General features: G+C 36.7%; 1 protein-coding gene across 4 annotated transcripts in view; it reads left to right on the forward strand.

The window, feature by feature from the left end:
* Positions 1 to 21981, forward strand: part of KCNQ5 (potassium voltage-gated channel subfamily Q member 5) — a 552577-nt gene that overhangs the window by 433133 nt on the left and 97463 nt on the right. For all 4 annotated transcript variants that reach the window (XM_077162233.1, XM_077162230.1, XM_077162231.1 and 1 more), the window contains 3 exons: positions 5317 to 5492; positions 5755 to 5880; positions 19534 to 19644. In XM_077162233.1, the coding sequence (XP_077018348.1) occupies positions 5317 to 5492; positions 5755 to 5880; positions 19534 to 19644 (413 nt within the window). The remainder of the gene's footprint in view (positions 1 to 5316; positions 5493 to 5754; positions 5881 to 19533; positions 19645 to 21981) is intronic.

Raw genomic sequence — 21981 nt, forward strand, 5'->3', positions numbered from 1 at the left:
AAGCTTATGCATGTGCTGAGAGGGAAATTTATAGCCCTATTTGCCTACATTAAAAGAGAAGAAAGAATAAATCAAATTGCACTCCTGGAAGGAACTAGAGGGAGAACAGCAAACCAACCCTAAATCAAGCAGAAGGAATGAAATAACAAAGATTAGAGCAGAAATAAATGAAATTGAGAATAAAAAAGTAATAGAATCAACAAAACAAAAGGTTTTTTGAGAAGATAATAAAATTAACAAATAAAATTGACAAACCCTTAGCTAGACTGACAAAGACAAAAAGAGAGAGGAAGCAAATAAAATCAGAAATAAGAAGGCAAACATTACTACTGAACCCATAGAAATAAAAAGAATCATAAGATACTATGAACAACTGTATGCCAACAAATTAGACAATGTAGATGAAATGGACAAATTCATAGAAACAACATACACTAACTGCAAAAGAAATAGAAGACCTCAACAGACCAATTAAAACTAAAGATATTGAATCAGTCATCAAAAACCTCCCACAAAAGAAAAACCCATGACCAGATAGTTCTGCAGGTTAATTCTACCTATCATTCCAAGAAGAGTTAGCACCAGATCCTGCTCAAACTCTTCAAAAAAAAATTAAAGGGAGAGAAAACTCCCTAATTCATTCTACAAGGCCAAAATCACTGTAATAACCAAGGCCAAATGAATATACCACAAGAAAAGAAAATTACACACCAATTTCACTAAGCAATATAGATGCAAAAATCCTCAGCAAATTGAATCCAACAGCACAGTAAAAGAATTATACACCATGATCAAGTGGGCTTCATCTCAGGTATTCAAAGGTGGTTCAACAGAAGAAAATCAATTAGTATAAAATACCACGTTAACAAAACAAGGGAGGAAAATACATGAACATGTCAGTCAACCCAGAAAAGGCATTTGACAAAATTTAGCACCATAAATATTTATGTACCCAACTAAGGTACCCCAAAATATGTGAAGCAACACTGACAAAACTAAAGGGAGAAATATACATTTGTAAAATAATTTTTTATACTTTCTTGATAGGAATGCTTCAAAAGATAAAAATAGAAGGAAATTTCCTCAACTTGATAAAGGACATATATGAAAACCCACAGCAAGTATCATACTCAGTGGTGAAAGACTAAAAGCTTTCCTACTAAGATCTGAAACAAGACAAGCATACCCACTGTCACCACTGTTATTCAACATTGTACTACAAATTCTGACTGAAGCAGTTAGGCATGAAAAATAAAGAAAAAGCATCTAATTTGGAAAGGAAGAAGTAAAACTTTCACTGTTTGCAGATATCATGATCTTGTATATAAAAAGTCCCAGAAAGTCTACTACAAAGCTGTTAGAGCAAATAAACAAGTTCAGCGAAAAGGCAGATACAGAATCAACAAGCAAAAATCAGTAGTTTCTATACACTGATATTGAGCAATCTGGGGAAGAAAATTATTACATTTACAATGGCAACTGAAAAATCAAATATCAAGGAATAAACTTAACCAAGGTTGTAAAGGACCTATGCACAGAAAACTGCAAAACATTGTTAAAAGAAATTAAAAAAGACTTAATAAATGGAAGGATATTCCATGTGTGTGGGTTGGAAGACTAAATATCATTAAGATGTCAATTCTACCCAAATGATTTACAGATTCAATGTAATCTCAACCAAAATTCCAACTGTCTACTTTGCAGAAATGGAAAAGCCAATTACTAAATTTATTTGGAAGAATAAGGGTCCCTGAATACCAGAAACATCTTGAAAAAGAAGAACCAAATCGGAGGACTCACACTTCCTGACTTTAAAGCACATTACAAAGGTACATTGGTCAGAACAGCATAGTATGGCCATAAAGATTAATATATTGACCAATGTAATCAAACTGAGAGTTCAAAAATACACCCTCATATATGGCCAGTTGATATTTGACAAGGCTGCCAAGTTCACTCAACTGCAACAGAAAAGACTCTTCAGCAAATGGTGCTGGAAGAACTGGATATCCATTTGCAAAAGAATGAAAGAGGGCCTCTATCTTACACCTTATAAAAAAAATAACCCCAAATGGATCAAAGACCTGAATATAGGAACAAGGACCATAAACCTGGAAGAAAATATAGGGAAGCATCTTCAAGATCTCATGGTAGGTAATGATTTCTTAGACTTTATACCCAAAGCACAATCAATGAAAGACAAAATAAATACATTGGACCTCCTCAAAATTAAAAACTTTTTTCTTGAAAAGAATTGTCAAGAAAGTGAAAAGACAACATACTCAATGGGAGAAAATATTTGTAGACCACATATCTGATAAGGGTTTGGTATCCATAATACATAAAGAAATCCTTCAACTCAACAATAAAAAGACAAACAACCTAATTAAAAATGGGCAAAAGACTCGAATAGATATGTTTCCGAAGGAAAAATACAAATGGCTAAAATGCACATGAAAAGATATTCTGTATCACTAGCAATTAGAGAAATGCAAATCCAAACCGTAATGAGATGCCATTTCACACCTACTAGCATGGGCACTATTAAAACGGAAAACTGCAAGTGTTGGAGAGGATGTGGAGAAATAGGAGCACTCAATAGGAACACTCATTCACTTCTGGTGGGAATGGTGTAGCCACTGTGGAAGACAATTGGTGGTTCCTTAGGAAGCTAAATATAGAATTGGCATATGATCTGGCAATCCCACTCCTACGTATGTACCCAGAAGTACTGAATGCAGGGACTCAAACGGACATTTGCACACTAATGTTCATGGCGGCATTATTCTCATTTGCCAAAAGATAGAAGCAACCCAAGTGTCCATCAACTGATTTATCTATTCATCAGCTGATGCCATACACACACACATACACACACCCGATGGAATATTATTCAACTATAAGAAGGAATGAAGCTCTGATGCACGCTACAACATGGATGTATTAAGGACATTATGTTGAGTGAAATAAGCAGGACACTGAAGGACAAATGTTGTGTGGCCTTACTGGTATGAGCTAATTATTAAGCAAACCCATGGTGTTAGAATCTAGAATATAGATTACAAGGGGATAGAATGGGGTTAGAGAATGGGGCACTGCTGCTTAATTTGTGCAGAATTTCTATGGTAGCACATTATGGTGAGTGTAATTAACAGCAGTGAATTAGTTTGTGAATGTGGTTGAAAGGAGAAATTTGGGGTCATGCATGTTACTAGAAGGAAAGTTAGAAGCTAAAACATGGAACTTATAGCTTCTTAAGTTCCCGATTATAGTGAACCCGATTATGAACAATGGACTGTGGTTAATAATACAAACATAACACATAACAATATTCTTTTATGAGCTATAATAAATGTACAACACTATTATAAAGTACTAATAATAGTGTGGGATATGGGGAAAAATACACCAAATATTACTATGGGCTATATTTCACAGTAATATTTTAATATTCTTTCATCGATGGTAACAAAGGTAACACACTAATGCAAAGTGTCAACAATGGGGGGGATATAGAAATGTAGTAATTTTTACATGGCTTTTCTGTAAACCTACAGCTTCTCTAATTTAAAAAAAAATTTTTTTTAATATTATTCTGAGTGAAAGAAAGCAGACACAAGTACTGCATATTGTATGGTTCCGTGTATATAAAATGTAAATATAAATAAATCTATATTTATTTATAGATTGGTAAATATGGAGGCCTGGGGAAGAATAGAAGGATTGAGAGGTGACTGCAAAGGGGTATGAGGTTTTCTTTCTGAAGTAATGAAAATGTTCTAAAATAGATTGTGGTGATGAATGTACAACTTTTAATGATTATGCTAAAAACCATTGGTTGTACATTTGGGATAGATTATATGGTACATGTCTATATCTCAATAAAGCTGATTAAAAAAATAATTGAAACACCACAGAAATGAATAACTTAGAAATTGAGAAGCCCCTTTATTTACATACCAATCCAACTCTCTAACCTAGAGATGACTAATGCTAATAATCTGTGTATATTTTTGTGTTTTTCTTGTTGATATACTCATATACTTTTTATTAAAATAAGGTCACCTTTTATATACTGTTCACAACTTGCTTTATTTTCACTTAAAATACAGATTAGGTGTCTATGTCAATACCTTTAGTTATTTCGCATTTCCAACCACTGCAGAGATCCATGATGAAAGGATACCTTTGTGGCCCTCTCTGCACCTACTCACAAACCCTTATGCCTTTCATATCTGAAATACCCCTTCAGCCGACCTTTGCCCTATGAACCACTGGACCTCTCACTACCAGGACATTCTCAGTTCACCCTAGGAGCCCCAGACCTTTCTCAGCGCAGGGAGGAGGGCTGAGGTGATTGATGAAAACATGTTCATATAATAGGTGAACATGAGGACCACAGAAACACAGAAATGTAACACCCTCGAAGTGTAGTGCCTCTTTGGAGTGTGGAAGCTCAGTCATGCATGATCCACTTAGAACTCAGAGAAAATTTTATTTGGGGATGTCAAAGTCAAGCTAGCATATTAAAGTTGCTGTAGAAGGCCATTCATCCCCACTTCACTTCTCCTTCAAAACCTGCTTCCCTTCGCTAAAATCTTTACCCTTGAAGTCATTAAGTCCTATTTTATCTTTTCCATGTTTTCATTAGCTGCCCTTTTTCTTTTTTTGCTTACAAAAGAGGAGATATTTTATAAACCACAATATCAGCATTCAAATATCCAATATCCATTCCCATGCAATGCATAGCATGTATAACTACATACTCTGTTGTAATGAAAGTAACATTATTTAATTTGTGCAGTCAACTTACACATAATTAACTGAGTCTGGGTATCAAGAGTATCCTATACAAAGTTGAGGCTGTTGTTAAACTGTATGTCAAGTTGGAGACTCTACAACATAAAGGAATTTTTTGCAAAAAAAAAAGTGGCACCTTTACAGCTAGACCTACCCCAGTGATTATATTGCATCAACCCAGAAACCCTGGGACTGAGGCAGGAGCTCCTTGGACAGGAATCATTTATGGAAGGCTGCTCCCCAATCCTAAGGCTCCCTAAACACTGAACATTCTGAAGACCACTGTCCAGTTCATTCTGGTTAAATAATAAAGAGTTCACAATTGCATAGGTAAGACACACAATGGCCTGAGGTTCAGAACACATCAGAACACAAGGTAGCGCTCCTTGAAGCTGGGGTTCAGGATCTGTTTGTTTTGTGCTCAAGGGGCCAAAATGAACCTTTCTGAAGCATTGTTTTGAGAAACAAAAATCCCTAACCGTGTTGCTTATGACTGTTTTACTCCATTTCTTTCAGATACCATTGTTCTTATCGCTTCAATAGCAGTTGTTTCTGCAAAAACTCAGGGTAATATTTTTGCCACGTCTGCACTCCGAAGTCTCCGCTTCCTACAGATCCTCCGTATGGTGCGTATGGACCGAAGGGGAGGCACGTGGAAATTACTAGGTTCTGTGGTTTATGCTCACAGCAAGGTAAGGTTTGCTTTCTGAATTATAGAAAGTGATTTTTTTTTAATCTTTCATTGATTGCTGTAATATTTAATAAACCTATCACGGCCAAACTTGGTCATTTCAAAAGTTGGCTAAAGTAGTTTTGGGACATGGTGTGTAATGGTTTATTTAAAATTCATCATAAATATCCTAGAAGTAGGAAAGTGCATTTTTTTGTGTATAGAATTTTTGTTTTTTCAAAGATTTTTCACCTCTAAAAATCTTTTACTCTTTTTATGTCTAGGAATTAATTACAGCGTGGTACATTGGATTTCTGGTTCTTATTTTTTCCTCTTTCCTTGTGTATCTGGTGGAAAAGGATGCCAATAAAGAGTTTTCTACATATGCAGATGCTCTCTGGTGGGGCACAGTAAGTATAAAAATCGGTTGTTGTTTTTTTAATTTAATATTTTGAATGTGTCCTTTGAACACAATATAATTGTTCCTATAAATGGTGTCAATAAAAGTAACTTAAGAGTAGCAAGTTTGTCTGGGATAAAAAGGGGTGGTAGCTGAATAAAAGTTAATAGAAGAGCAAAATCCCCACACAAAAAGTGAAAAAAAAAAAAAAAAAAAAAACTGGCAACCAGCTATGAGATCAGAGATATAGAAGATGTACTTTCAAAACTTTCTGCTCAAAAACCGACTTTTCCGTTATATTGTTATTAAAGGATAATTTTCAGAAAAAGGTAAAATCATATCTCTTTTTATGGTATATAAAATAAACACACACTAAAGATTTTATTTAACTTTTTTAAGTCGTTATTAATGAGAGAACTGGTAAGTTGTTACAACCAGTTCAAAGGACTATTTATAGATCAGGAATATTGAAATGTATGTGTAAAATAGAGGCAAAGCTGGCTTCTTCAACGGTGCAGGTGGAAAGTCAATTGAACCTCCACCAGCCAGAGTTTAGTTGCATGTCTGTATACAAGAATTTCTTTGTATTACTAACAGTTGTCTACAATTTGGCAAGTTGTCAAATAGCTCACAGACCAGATGAACGGTGTAGATCCTCATAAAATCAGAATCAATAGATAGAATGAATGGGTATGCTCTAATCAATGCATAGTTTTCCCCTGAAGTACGAATTATTCCCTATGTTGTAAAGAATTTACAAAACATTCAATGGAATATATGCTGTAATAAGAATGCCACAGGATATGGAAGAGCTTTGTGCAATTTATAAAGCTGTATTTTCTTTTTTATTGCTGTAAGTCATTCCAAAAGGGATTTATGCAAAAATATACTATTTATAATTGTCTAAAGAGTTTCCACATCTCTTTGGTCCAACAAAGTTAAGTTCTCTTAGAAATCATCAATACTATTTCCTGATAATGGATTCCTGCCAAAATAAAAATATATCATTTTTTAAACTGTGGTTAGGAAGATGCTTTTGTTATTTATTTTTTTAATTTTGTGGAGCCCAGATTTAAGTTAGGAAGTGTTGCTTGCATTTGGTCTGCCATGCCATACTAAAATGAGCTCATGAAAAGCTCATCATAGAGGATCAAAACGCTTGTTAGAAATGAGGGAAATTTGCCAAGGATTGACTAAGCAGACCTTGGTATGTTTCTTCATTGCATAGCAGTAATAAAGTAAAAATCAGAAATATATTCTCCTGAAGATTGGTGTTTGTTTTCCTTAACCATCAGAGTAAATGTCTGCAAGATTGTGTCATCAGGCAAAAAGCATTTTGTTAGTTTAATAATTTGTTTTCCAAACCCGCTTCGCCACCCATAAGCATTAATGGATATTTTGAAAGGAGGAAAGTGGAAAACCTGAAAGAGAGCAGTCATCCGACATTCTTAAAATACTTTTTTGTATGTGCAGAGCAAATGAAGGTTTATGACTAACGTTGGGATCAATTGTGTAAACTGAGAAAACAGGAGGCTTTTCTTGCCAGCAAGGGGAGGACCATTTTTCATCCTAGCCTTGAAAGCAACATTTGAATTCAAATTTAGTTCCCTCACCCTGCCCCTTTTTGGGTTATTCTAGCATATTTTATATTGAGCTATTCAGGTGCTCCTTTTCCCATTGAGATGCAATTGCTTGGTTCAGCCTGGCAGCTTTCTATCCTTCTTTCCATGTCTCTTCCTTTTCTTCTTATTAGTAATAAGAATTGCTGTATTGTATGTTAAACAGTGTGTGGGAAACTCTTAATATACTTCTCACTTAGTCACCAGCTTGTTTCTTTTGCCAGAAAAACCCACGTAGCAGGTTTTCAAAGGTCGTATCTGTGATTTTCAGGAGGAAGAAACATATTTTCATTGATTTCTTTATTTCAGTAGTGCTATTTTAACTGATTTGACCCATACTTAACAAGTTCCTGAATGGCCTGATTATGCCTCTATTATTAAAAAAAAAATCTACTCTTCAGTAGGAAAGTAAAAATATTCCAATATGTCAAGCTTCTAGGAATTAAAAAGGTTTTGTTGATCCACAGTGTGTTTGTTTATATTAACTGACTCATTAATGAAATTGTTGGAAGCCTAAAAAGACACAAAAAGCAAACGAGAGTATTTAGTACTTCTATTAATTATATGAAGAGCTTATACTAACTGGGTCTCCATGTGAAATAAGATAAATTTAGGATATTATACCTTTTATTATACATTAATCAAGACCTAATGTTTATGCAGCAGAAAATTTTTTTATTAAAATTGTCCATGTTGTGAGATAATAGATTTTTTTTAAAAAACATACCATTGCAAGATCATAAAAAAAAGTGCCCAATCAAAGATAGATATCGCTGTTGAAGGTTTCAAATAGAAGCTGCTTTATAGCAAAAGGAGTGAAGAGGAGCAATATGCTTCCTGGCAGACCCACAGCTTAAGCACAGAAGGGTCTTGGGAATTGAGGGTTGTGATGAGAAGATGTTCTGGGTTCAGAAGTAGCAGCTAAAGATGCGTTGATGGGAAAGGAAATGGAGGGGGGAAACAGAGAGGAAATAGCTGAGTCACTTACAGCTTCTGGAAAAGGAGATCTGATTGTCAGACAGAGCTACCTTTAGCATTGCTTCTGATTATTATTTTCCTCATTTTGAGTTGCTTTAGATTTATCCTAAAATGACTTAGGATTGGGTTTTCTTGGGGTTATTTTCTATTATTATCTCCTCTCTTATTTTCTCATTCTGATTTGCTCTAGACTTATACTGAAATCACTTAAGATCAAGTTTTCCTCAAGTAATTTTTTCTGAAAATGACCTGTTCTTAAAAGCCAGCTTGTCCCTCTGTTTACTGACATTCCTAAGATGAAGATATTGTTATGGATGTTTTAAAAGATGCATATAGCAGCAAATAGTATAGATCTCTTGAGGAAATATCTCAGTGCAGCCTCCGCCTGAGACCATGTGTGCAATGATTACTTCAGATGTGCAGGAATTTAATATCAGCCGGAGTTAGTCCGGGAATTTATGCTGAGCATCTCTACAGTCTTTCTTGAAGTAAACAGAGATGAAGGCTCTGAACATAGTGTACTATGTACTAAAGTAGTGCAGCCTAAATTTATTCCATAACTCTCATCATCATGCAAACAACTAAATAAGAAATTGAATAAATTTGTGGAATGAACAAAGATACCCTGATCCTTGATAATACCAGTTACTCTTCATAAAATCACTGACCTTCCATTGGGCTTGCCAGCATAAAATGCTTTCTGCAGCATCTTATAAGCTATTGTTTTCTGACTTTGTGCTGGTACATTAAATGAAAGTTAAAACTTGTTTTTTACCACCAATGCATTACCAGATGCTATCAAAACTTTACCTGGCCATAGAGGTTAACATACACCAGTTCCTAACTATTCAAGAACACTATCAACTACGAAGCAGAAATTGTTACACACATACTCCAGCCCCAACTCACCAAAAATCCTAGCTGCTGTGATCCTCTGTAAGTCTCATACCTACCTTGATAGCATGCCTTTATTTAGTATACTGATTGTAAGCCTCTGTGGAGAATTCTTTCCTAAGGAGAAGTATGTTCCTTCAATAATACCATCTCACATGTAGCTCTGGACAATTTTGTTCACTGAATATTATTTCATAAGCATTGATCATATGCTGTATTGAAAAGAACAGGAGAATTAAAGTTAGGAGATCTGAGTTCCAGCCCCAACCTAATGATTTAGTATAAGTGTGAAATGAAATTAAGCAATCACTTAACATGAATATCACTTCATCTTAATGATATATTATATCTTATATAACTTAAATATATAAAATCTTATATTATATAACATGAAAATAATAGTATTACCCAATTACAAGATTGTTGTGTGACCATGAGCATGGAAAAACAATATGGATTTCTAAATACCCTGAGCCACCTCCATGGCAGAACCCAAATTACATGATGCCACCATGACAGTTCTATCCTGTTCTCTCTAGGCTACCTCCTGATCACATCACCATTTTTACATCTCATTCTTCAGAATATTGCACTTCTTGTTTGCTTTATCTTCCAACAATGCATTGGAATTATTCCTCTTAGTCCAGTTACCAGAGAGTGGGTTTTGAACCTTCACCTCTAGGATAGAACAGAAGAGAAGACAAGAAAAGAGATTATTCACAAATGCCGAAAGGAATAATTGTCCTTTAAAGGACTCCTTATGGGGAGGGAAATCATGTGCTGTGGAAATCTACTCTTAACTTATTCTTTACATTAGCCATAAACTAGTAGTCATAGTTGTATCCTTGAAATCAGGCAAATAAATATTTGTTGATTTGTTGCTTGAAGGAAGGAAAGAAGAACAGATTTTATATTCTCTAATCTGGAATTCATTTTGCTCTTGAAAAACAAACAAAACAAACAAAGCTGTAGCCAAAACCAGTGGCTAAATTATAATCTGGCCATAGCATCTGCCATCCTGTACAAAAAAAAAAAGATCAAAAAGCTTAGACCAATAGTCACATTTGTTTTGCAACATTGTTCCTGAGGAAGAATTCTTGATTGCTAACCAAATTAAGATGGCCCCACACCACCTCAGAGTTTGTTAACACAGTTATACCTTTATTGCCAACATATGCAACCCACCGATCTTCAGAAAATATCTTTTCTCACATTGGATATGTATTGAGTACAATTAATCTTATGGAACATCAGGACAAAATTTACCTGAGCTGTCCCTTTCCCCTGGATCACCTTGAAGTAAATAGTCTAGCTGAGGAGATGGCACAAACTCTCAAGCATTCCTGGCATAAACTGAAGGTGGCAACAAGGCAAAGTGGCTATACTCACTCAGAATCTGGTCCATCTTGTCACACTGCAGCATGAGCATGTCTCTGCCAGCTTCCACCACAGGTAAGAAAGTATAGCAATAAATGGCATCCTCTTCCTTAATGAAAGTATTGCTGTATCTAAACTGTACTGAAAGAGTTGTTGACAAAAATTTTTTTGAAAGAAGTAAAGTCAGAAGCTCAAAGTCCCCCTCCCCCCAATGTAAGCACCCTACACAAAAGTCACTGGGTAGGAATTATGGAATATTTTTATATAAAATTGAATTTATCCATGTGTGCTGGTTTGGAGCTGTGTACCCAGGAAAACATGTTTTTAGACTTGGTCCATTCTTGTGAGTGTGAACTCTTGTAAATGGGACCTTTTGATTGGTCAAGGTGTGGCCCAGGTGAGTTGGGATGGATCTTAATCCTTTTACTGAAGGTCTTATAGGAAAAGTCATAGAGAGAGAGAAAGCAGCCAGAAGCTGAAAATCATTGGAATTTGGAAGAGAAGAGAAAAACCAAGGGAGGCAGCCATGTGCATTGCCATGTGACAGCCAACCCCAGAATGCCACAATCTCTTGGGAAAAAGCATTCCCTTGATGATTCCTTGATTTTGAACTTCTCCTGGTCTCAAAACTATGAGCCAATAAATTCCTATTGTTTAAGCCAACCCATTGCGTGGTATTTGCTTTAGCAACAAGGAAACTAAAACACTATGTTAACCAGCATAATTCTTGTGAACTCTGGAACTAGGTCAAAATTTGAATTATGCATCATATAGTAGTGCAAAGGCCAATCTCTCTCATTCTCTTGCTTCCCGCCTCTTACACACAAATTCACAAATAAAAATTAATGCCAAAAGTTAGAATGACCATAGCCCAAATACCTAATGAGTGAGAGAAAGATCAAAGGAGATGGAGGTTGGGTATAACAAATGAGTATGATTGCTGAATCAGTATATTGATATTTCTTTTAGTCTCCAGTACCTTAGAGCAGCTAGAAATAAAAACCTAAAATTGTGGACTTATGACCCATATCAAACTCTGAAATCTGTTCTATAACTAATTGTTGCAGTGTACTTTGAAATTTATTGGTTTATTGTATATATGTTATTTTTCATAAAAAAAGAGAGGAATATAATAGAGAAGATAGAATGTAACAAATGACTATGACTGCTGAATCAATATATTGATATTTCTTTCGGTCTCCAGTGTCTTGGAGCAGCTAGAAGAAAAAAATGGAAAATCATGGAACTGTAAACCATAGCAAACTTTAAAATCTGTTGTATAACTACTTGTTAAAATATACTTGGAAATGTGTTGCTTTTTTGTATACATGTTATTTTTCGCAATGAAAAAATGTTAAAAAAAATAATGCTCACACATATGTGTAGGAAATCAAAGTTCACAAAATATCATTCCGTTTACTTGCCCATTCATTGTGTTTGTTCTAGAATAGAATAGAGGATCTTATAACTTACTTCTTCTTCACTGACTGGCCTGAATAGCCAATACCCCCACTTCTTACCAATTAAGACCTGTGGCACAAGGAAAGCTCTCTAGTATCCACAGAATTCTGTTCTCACCAGTTGTTTGAATGCTACAAAGAGGCAGTGTATTTGTTCCCAATCCTTCTTAACCCAATCATATTTCAAATTATAATGACATGGTTTAATTTAATATTATCACATAAATTGATGAAACATGATGCAGAAGTAACAATGGATGGTTTTAAGAAAACTGAATAGAATGCTTTAGGAAAACTCAATAAATGAAAAATATTTAAAATGTGTTGCCATAGAATTGGGCCCAGCAGGGCCACACAACTCAGTGGGGAAAAGAAATCCCAAATATATAAGATTCTGTACTCAGATAGTTTCACAAAAGTGTCGGTCATGCTCTACTAAAAATAAATTAATTTAAACACACTGCAATTAAGAATAATAGATAATGCGGTAGGGTTTATGCAAGAAAGATGAAGTCAAACCCCAATTGTAAGATACGTCCTTCATCAATAGTATTAGGAAATGACTGTACATTTATCTGTTTAAGTTGAAATGAAATATTTAAAATGTGTGTCTTTTGTGATTATCTGCTTTAATCAAATCTTCTAACCAACCAAAAAGCCATCACAATATTTTCAAGTAAGAAGGCTTCTTTATATATTCCCATGCATTAATATAGTATCAGAAAATCATCTCACCTACAAAGAATAACAGGACTCCCTCATCAGAAAATTAATTTTTACATTGACTTAGTTATAGCCTGATTCTACATATTCCATTGAAATATGTTTGCTGTATACAGAATAAAAGTCCAATGTGTTTTTTATTTTTTTTTACTTTTTATTTTGAAATAACTTCAAACATACAGGAAAGTTGGAAAAATAATGCAAACATAATACACAGAACTCCAATATATCCCCTTACCAATTTACCAACTTTTACCATTTTGTGACATTGATTAAATCATCATTTCTATCTGTCTGTCTATTATCTAAACATGGGAGAGTAATTTGCATACATGTTATTCACTTTTAACAGCCTATACATTAGGAGAGAATTAAATGTTTTGTCTCATAAATTATGGAAAATGTATTTTATGAGCAGAACCCATTAACCAACAACACTTTAGTTCTTTGGGTCATCCTGAACACTCACACCCATCCAAATTTCCCCACCCCTGGTCTATATATGACCATGAAGCATCATCAGAGCTCACCCAAGATAAAAAAAAATTAGTGGATTTGATTCCAGCACCATCACCTGCTAGTTTCAAGTGCACATATAGAAATGGCAAGGGATAACAAAACACGGGGATGATAGAGGTTTCGTCAAAGGAAGAATATTCTATGTATATATTCTTTATAATTATTTATTTGGTGTTGGATTTCTCAGTCAAAGGAGCTGGTGTTTCAGGGGAGGTTCATCATCTATTTACATAATTTTGATTAAACAATACTCCATTACTATAGTTAATTTTTCTAAAATCCACTCTGGTTCTGTTGGTTCATGCCAGCCAACCTCACTATGTTAACTGTGTAAGCATCTTGCCATGCTTTGCTAACAGGATACTACTGTATCCTTGGAGATCAGTGAAGAATTTTTCCAGAAAATGAATAACTGCCCTATCAAACAATCCAACAGTGAAGTTCACGTGTGATTCCTACAATCCCCTGAAGACCATTATAGGGAACCTCTCAAGTTTCTCCAAAACAAGCTGCCGTGCACAGAACTCCCCAAGGATTCCTGGAGAGTTGGTGTCATGGGATTCCATGTGGTCTTGCCTTTCTCTGACTCTCAACCCAAATGAAACTAATCATGAGTGGGTTCAGGCACTGAAAGAGTCACAGGATTTCTAGAAGGCAGAAATGAGTTGACTGTTTAGCATACGAGTGAGACAATAAATGCCAAAAGGGTTTCTGTTACTCAGTTCATTTGCAAAGAAGCGGCTGATAAACACCAGCAGGACCTTCCAAGTGCTAAGAAAAGAAAAGAAGCCTAATGTATTTGTACCCTTCCAAGGAGAATCGCAGGTGCATCAAGGACAGCTTGAAAAGCCTAGAAATTCAGTGAATATTATGTAGAGTTCATCTAAGGAGAGGCCACCTCGTGGTTTTATGAAATGCAGCTGGTCATTGCCTTAGAAAGGCAACAGCTAAAACAAGCAGATGGATCCGTGTGAATTCCTGGAGAAGGCACACATCTTTTTATTATAAGTGCATCTTAAAGACTTAATTGTTTCATCTCCGGCGCTCTCCTCTTCATTTGAATCATGAAGCCCACTTGCCCCCTTGCATCCACCAGAAACAAAATGATGAACCCTCCAGGCATGAAGCAAAGGGATACCCTCACCAACCTCCTCACAGGAATGCAAAGAGAAAGAAACTCCACCCACCCTTTCCCAGACATGGAAGGAGATGAAACTCACCCTTTTGGCAGATCCATCTCAAGCCTACCCTGGCAACAAACTCCTCAGCTTTGTATGAAGCAACTCTCTAGAGCTCCTTTGAAATCAGAATGGAGAAAGTTGTTGGCCAGGACTTCAGCTACCTGTTGGTTATGTTTCTTACACTCAGCAAAATGTAGATGCCACAGAACTCTGAACCAGAGAGAGGGTGAGAAGAGTCTCTGTCTGCCCCCAGAGGGACTTCCTAAGTGCTTATCTCAGAGTCCCCAACATTCTATTCTCTCCCACAAAACAAGGCCATCAAGGAAAGGGGCAGCTCTAAATTCCGAAGGAAAGGAAGCAGGCAGTCCTTTCTACTGAGGGTAAAGTACTGGGCATGTCAGTACTTCGTGTCTCATTCTTCAGAATTAGAGGTGGTAGTTCAAAATCCACTCTCTAGGCATTATGCCAAGTAGAATAACTCTAATGCACTGTGGGAAGATAAAGCAAACCATGAAATGTAACATTTTTTCTGTGAACAAACCATGAAATTTCTCCTTCAGTTTATTATTATTAATATACTGCTATAAAAGGATTAAGCTATTTGATGGGAAAGGCATTGTAGTTAAGATTATGACCTGTTATGACATTGAACCTAAAATTTTTTTCTGCATTCTCAAGGAATTCCTTTGTGAGTCAGTACTGATACTACCAGTAGCATTTGAATAACAGTTACTGTGTTCTTAACAAATTTCTTTCCTCTGACCTTGGAGAGCCTCATCGGCCCAGTAGGGCCTTTGGTTGCCATCTACTTGACACTTTCTCCCACCTTCACGGCCCCAAACTTATTCCCTTGTTCTGAGCCTCTCACTTGCCATAGATGATCCCACCTTCTTTACTAGAATTAAAAAGGAATGGAAATAAGCTTTCCCAGCCCTCCCCTTCACCTGGCAATGTGCTTGCATCTTGCCCCAACAGGAAGAGGTATCTTTTACACTGCCAAGGATAACCTTTCAACTATGCCCTTGATCCTATTCCTCTGCTTCCTTGAGTGCCTTACCCCATCAATTAAAGCCACCACCCCTTGTTTCTTCATTTTCACTCACTCTGTAAACATGCACACATGCATCCTAGGAAACATCCCTTCAAGTCAGAGATTTCCAGGATTTCCTGTCCTATATTTGTCACTCTATTTGCTGCCAACTTTCTTGAAAAGATGTATCATTTACTTACTAGATATTTAGTAAGCTTCTCCTACTTTGTGGCAAACATCAGGCTGGATATTAGCAAGAAAGAGTAAGGCATGGTTCCTTCTTCAACTAAAAGAAACAGGGACACCACCACCACCATCCCAAGACAAATACAGCAAATTACAAATAAGTGCTTTAAAAGACAAAAGGCTGAAATGGAGTGACCAGAAACTCTATTGTAGACAGACTGTATAGGAAAGGTCCTCTGATGAGGAACTATTTCGGATAAGGCCTAAAGGATGAGAAGGAGCACTGGGAGGAGTGGGAAAAGGAGCAGTCCCAGCAGAGGGTACAGGATGTGCAAAGTCCCCAAACCAGGAAAAGTGTTGGCTTGTCTGAGGGGCTGAAAGGCCACAGTGGTTAAAGTGGAGTGAATGAGGGGAAACTAAGGATGATCCTGGGGTGATAGGCAGAGCTCAGACCATGACAGACATGTAGGCTGTCATTAGGAATTTAGAATTCATTCTGGATCCAATGAGTAGCTGTCAAAGGACTTTTAAAGGGAATTTCAAAAATGATACCCCTTGCCCATGTGTAGAGAACAAAAGGGAGGGAGGCAAGAACAAAAGCAGAGAGAGCAAATAATAGGCTGCCATAGCAGCCTGGTCTACCATAGTGGCAATGAAGACAGAGCGAAGGGGATGCATTTGAGATATTTGGGGGAGACAGAATCAGCAGGATTTGCTGATAGATTTAGTGTGGGCAGTGAGGGAAGGGAAGAAATCTAGGATAATTCGGAGGCTTCTGACTTGAGTAACTGGCTGGGTTTTGGTATGTTGGTATATTGAGATGGGAGAGGATGCGATTAAGGTAATCACACATTGGGGAGAAATAAGAGTTCTGTTTTAGACAAGTGAAATTTAAATAAGTATGAGACATCTAAATATAAATGTCAACTACAGATATGTGACTCCAGAGATCAGAAAAAGGCTCTGGCCTGGAGGTATAAACTTGGTGCATTCAGCATAAAACTGACATCTAAATCCATGAGAACATTTGAGAGGGAGAAAAGAGGGGATAAAGAGAGAAAGGAAAGCCAGAGAAGAGTAGTTTTTAAAAGAAGAGAAAAAGACTCAGAACCAAACCCTAAGGAACCAATATTCAAAGGTCAACTAGATTAGGAGGAGCTAGCAAAGCACGACATAAAAGGAGCAGCCAGAGATGTAAAAGGAAAACATCGAAAGTAGAGAGAGAAGTATGCTTCTAGGAAATGGTGGTCAGCTGAGTTTAAAGCTTCTGAAAGTTCTGGGGTCATAGAGTTTGGTGGCTGTGATCAAAGCATCTCAGGGGCATGGTTTCCCAGGTGAAATTCATGACTAAGGTGACGACATGGACACAGCATGTGTGATGTTATTTTGAAAGCTTCAACCGAGTTAGGTCACATTTGCTGAGTCCATTTGCTTACCATCTGTCTTGTTCCCTATCCTACCTATCTCTGATTCTGCAAAAGTCTTGTTCTCAGAGATCACCATTGACCACTTAACCAAGGTCTTTTCTCTTTATTAACCTGTGATATCAGGGATCACATGGGCCTACGTACAAACTTCTCTCTATTGGTTTCCATTTATATTGCCATTCCTTAGCTCTCCGATTTTTAAAAAATATTTACTCTTCTCTGACTTTCCTTTCTCTTCCTTTTCCTAAATGTCTTTATCACCTGAAGTGTCCTTGAGCTCTGTCTTTTCATCCCTTGCAATTTCATCCACCCACAAATCAGCAATCGCGTAATTCTGAACCCCAAATCTCATACTCCAATCTCTCTCTCAAGACTCAAACTCTTGTTCTCAGTTTCTGTTGGACATTTCTACATCAATGTCAAAGTGACATTTAAAAAAACAATATTTGCAGAACCAAACTCTTCACCTCTGCTCCAAAACCTTCTCTATCTCGTTATCTTATTTTTTAATTTATGATACAGCCATCTTACCATTTGAAATTTCCAAGTCATCATTGACATAGTCTGTCCCTTCACCCATATAAAAATAAATTTATTTATGTTAAGCTACCTAAATATCTCTCTTTACTCTCCACTTCTGTACAGTCCCAATGCCACTGGTCTAATTCACTATACCCTTAACTGGTCTCCCCACCTCTCATTTCTCCCTCTTCCAATCCATGCTATATATTGCTGCCATAGTTTCAGCTCTGATCATATTATGTATACTTCCCCAAAAAGAGTTTTCTTAAGTATTTCTGGCTCCAAAACAGAAAGCAAGATCCAAATCTAGACATATAAGGCATTCATTCATTTATTTAGTAAAAATTTATGGGGTAACTACTGCATCCCAAGCACTATGCTAAGGGTAGAAAATACCAGTGAGTAAGGCAAGTCCTAGCCCACATGAAGTTTACTTCCTAGTTTGGAAATCAAACAATAAACAAATAATTTAATAAATCTATAATTTTATTTCAGGTATTCGTAACTTCTATGAATAAAAATGAACAGGGTAAGCATTTAAAGAGCAATGGCAGGGCACAGCTTAAATAAGATAATCAATGGTAGAGGTACCTGATTGGAGATCTGGGAGGTAAGTGAAGTCCAGAAAGAAAGAACAGCAAGTACCAAGACCTAAAGTGATAAAGAGCTTGATACCCTGATGAACAGCAAGGCAGATGTGCTGGAAGCAGAGTAAGACAGAGAGCAGCAGAAGACATATAATAAAAATAGGCAAGGTCCTGTTTACATAGAACCACATAGGCCAAGGAGAGAGTCTGGGACTTCATTCTAAGTGGGAGGGAAACCCCTGAAGAAAGTTAAGCACAGAAGTGACCTGATATGATAATCGTTTTTCAAAGACATTCCCTGATCTAGCTTTAGCATCATAACTGTTCAAGTTAAGATTTCCTCTTCCACACGTCCCCTTCGAACTCACTAAGCTCCAGCCCAGCCCAGCTGAACCACTTAAACCTTCCAGAACCTACCCTATTTGTTCTCACTGCTGAGCAGTTGGTCATGCTGTCCCCACCCCCACCCCCCACCCCAGAGCTCCCTCTTCGTCATTTCTGCCTCTCTTAACTGAATTTCAGAATCCAGTTAAGATGACATCTCCCCCACCAAAAGGCCTCCCTGACCCCTTTTAGGGGTAATTATGAATCTCTTCCTTGAATTTTCTTAGCAAATTTTTGTACATCCATCATAATACCTGTCTTGCCCTATTTTATTTTTCAATTTTTGCATATGGCATGTCTCCCCTACCATGCTGTAAATATCAGAGCACAGGAACCATGTACTTCTCATTTTTGTTCCACCCCAAATCATAACACGTACCTTTCACTCACCAGACTTTACAGGAAATGCCTGCCAAGGTAATAAATGGACAGCCTTAATTAACATAAATTATTGGTTGGTCCAATCCCAAAACCATGGTGCTATCATTTCTATATCACTGATGGTTATCCACTTTTTTAAATAACCTTTCTTTGAATACATTTTAAAAAGATGGAAAATTGTGTTAAAAGAGAGGAAGAAGTATGTAGGTTATTCCCTTCCTTAAACAAAGAGAAGTTCTGTTATGCGTCATGGAAAATTAAAACACAGTCATAAAACTCACCAACAAGACTTGTTGAAAGATGATTTAGTGGGAATGTTGCTTTACCTCCTGTTCTTAGGTCCTGACTTTCCTCTCAAGTATTTCAGTTGCACATTCTATTTGTTTTGTTTTTAGATTACACTGACAACGATTGGCTATGGAGACAAAACTCCCCTCACTTGGCTGGGAAGATTGCTTTCTGCAGGCTTTGCACTCCTCGGCATTTCTTTCTTTGCACTACCTGCCGTGAGTATCTTAGTGAAAATACAGCAGTTTAAATTCAGTCTTAAAGGTTTATTAGCTCTCCATAAATTGGTATGCCTGTGAACATATCTATATCATTTACGAACATAGTTTTTTCTGTTATGGTGTTGACTTTTTAAAATGATATATGTTGATGGATTATTTATAAAGTGTTTGTCTTTTCTTGGAGACAACCTGAGTGTTTAATATCAACCAGGTCTTTATGACCAATTAATAATTCAGATGGCATCACCTCTTAGCATGCTACTAATACATTTTAAATATTTGTAAAGCTTTAAAGATATTTTCTTCTTAAACTAATAGCTCCAATTTGGTTTATAATGTGTGCTGCTGAAGAGATGGATGTGCACAAGGGGAATATTTATCTCTCCAGATTCATTTGAGTGAAAAGCATATGACCTTAAAGTGTTTTAAATGTGGCATTTGATTTATTCTTTGTGTCATCATCATTGATTTTTCTTAATGAGCAGTTTCTGCATCTTATTAGGATGAAGAGCACATTTGTCTTCCCCCAAGCTTCTGATAATTTTCTCCTTAATGGATGTAGCTTGTCTTTTTTATCATTTTATCCTCTTGTTTCTTTAAAGGCAATTGGTCAAAATACTAAGATTTGCTCCCATCCCCAAGCTCTCACTTTTGCTCATTCCAGCCAGGGAGAAGAGACCCAAAAAAAGGAATGTTAAGGCACTGGTAGCTACTGTGCTTAATGAACAATAGCCACTCTCTTGTCCCAAACACAAGCTGATGCTGTGGCACAGCCAAGCGAGACCCCAGGACACCCCTCGAAAGAAAACCAAGGGAGAGGAGAGGTCAGATGGAGATTCTCAGTATTACAGTCTTTAGTTCACAAGGCTTCTTCTCTGTCCTATTAATGAGCACAGAGGAGAAGTTCTTATCCTTCCCATAGCCAGCAACCAATTTTGAATGCACTGGTTCCACCCAGACCACACAAAATCACAGAGAAGAGACTGAAAAAACCCTGCATGAGCTTGAGCATTAGATTTCTGTTTGAATTCTGTCTTTGTCATATATTGCCTATGTTACCTTGCATGCAATTTTTTCATCAATAAAATGAAGAAATATTGAGTCTAGAGAAATTTTGTGAAGACCAGTGTGATAATGTAAGTTAAGTGCTTGTCATGAAGTAAACTTTCAATAAATATATGACCCCTTGTAATGGTTTGGAACGGAATGTACTCCAGAAAATCAGATTCTTAAAGCTAAACCTATTGTGAGTAGGTTTCCATGAGGTTATTCAGTTTAAGGCACGGACCAGAGTGAGTCTTAATCTTCTTATTGGAGTCCATTATAAATGGGATGAATGCAAAGAGAGAAAGCCGCGGAAGCAAGGAACTGAAATAAAGAAACCAGGAAAAGAAGGGAAAGACCAGCAGATGCCACCGTGTGCCTTCCCATGTGCCAGAGAACTCAAGAATTACTGACAGCCAGTCTTCAGGTAGAAAATATGACCTTGATTTGCACATTTTTCTCAGCCTCAAAACTGTAAGCCAATAAGATACAACCCATTTTATAGTATCGGCTTTTAGAGCCTACCAAACAAAAATGTCCCTTTACCTGTCTGAGGCTGAAGCTATATTTCCTGCTGCAAAATGACAAAATCAAGGAGAGTAATAAAAGTACCTCACCTATTCAGTGTCAACTCCTATAACAATCTCAACAGCCTAGAACAGAGACTCAATCAATAGTAATATTAGCTACAGTAAAATATCTTTAGAAGCAATAAATTGCAGTCTTGGGATTTTTTTTCCCAAAAAGATATAATGACAAAAATACCAGCTGCTTTTGTGTTTGTAATCTTCCTGAGGCCACATCATATAGCAACATCAGTGATCCAGAGAAAAATTAAGAACAAGGAAATAGGCAACCTCTGAGCTGTTAATATAGATAACAGTATATGTGCTATCCTCATGGAAGAGCCTTTTGAGAACAAATCCATATTTGCATTCATAATTTAGAGAACATTCTGATAAGCTGGGTTACATTGATTCACAATTCTTTGAAGATTAGAAACAGCAGTATAGAGGGAAGCTGTTAGAACAATTACTGCAACAGGAGCACAAGAGATGATGAAAGACTGTCATCAAGGGAAAGAAAAGGAAAGCTGTAAGAAGCAAGCAGACAGAAGTACTCAAAATGTGTGAGGGTAAACCAACCTCGGAAAGTCTGGTTGTGCCCAGCACCTATAATGAAACGCTGGGCCATCACGAGGAACTTAAACTGGGTATTGGGTTAAAGGTCAGAGACTAAGTAGTCAATCTTGGAAAGATTTTCAACAGAGGGATTATTTTTTTAATATGT

The sequence above is a fragment of the Tamandua tetradactyla genome, chromosome 5, assembly GCF_023851605.1.
Source record: "Tamandua tetradactyla isolate mTamTet1 chromosome 5, mTamTet1.pri, whole genome shotgun sequence".
Taxonomy (NCBI): domain Eukaryota; kingdom Metazoa; phylum Chordata; class Mammalia; order Pilosa; family Myrmecophagidae; genus Tamandua; species Tamandua tetradactyla.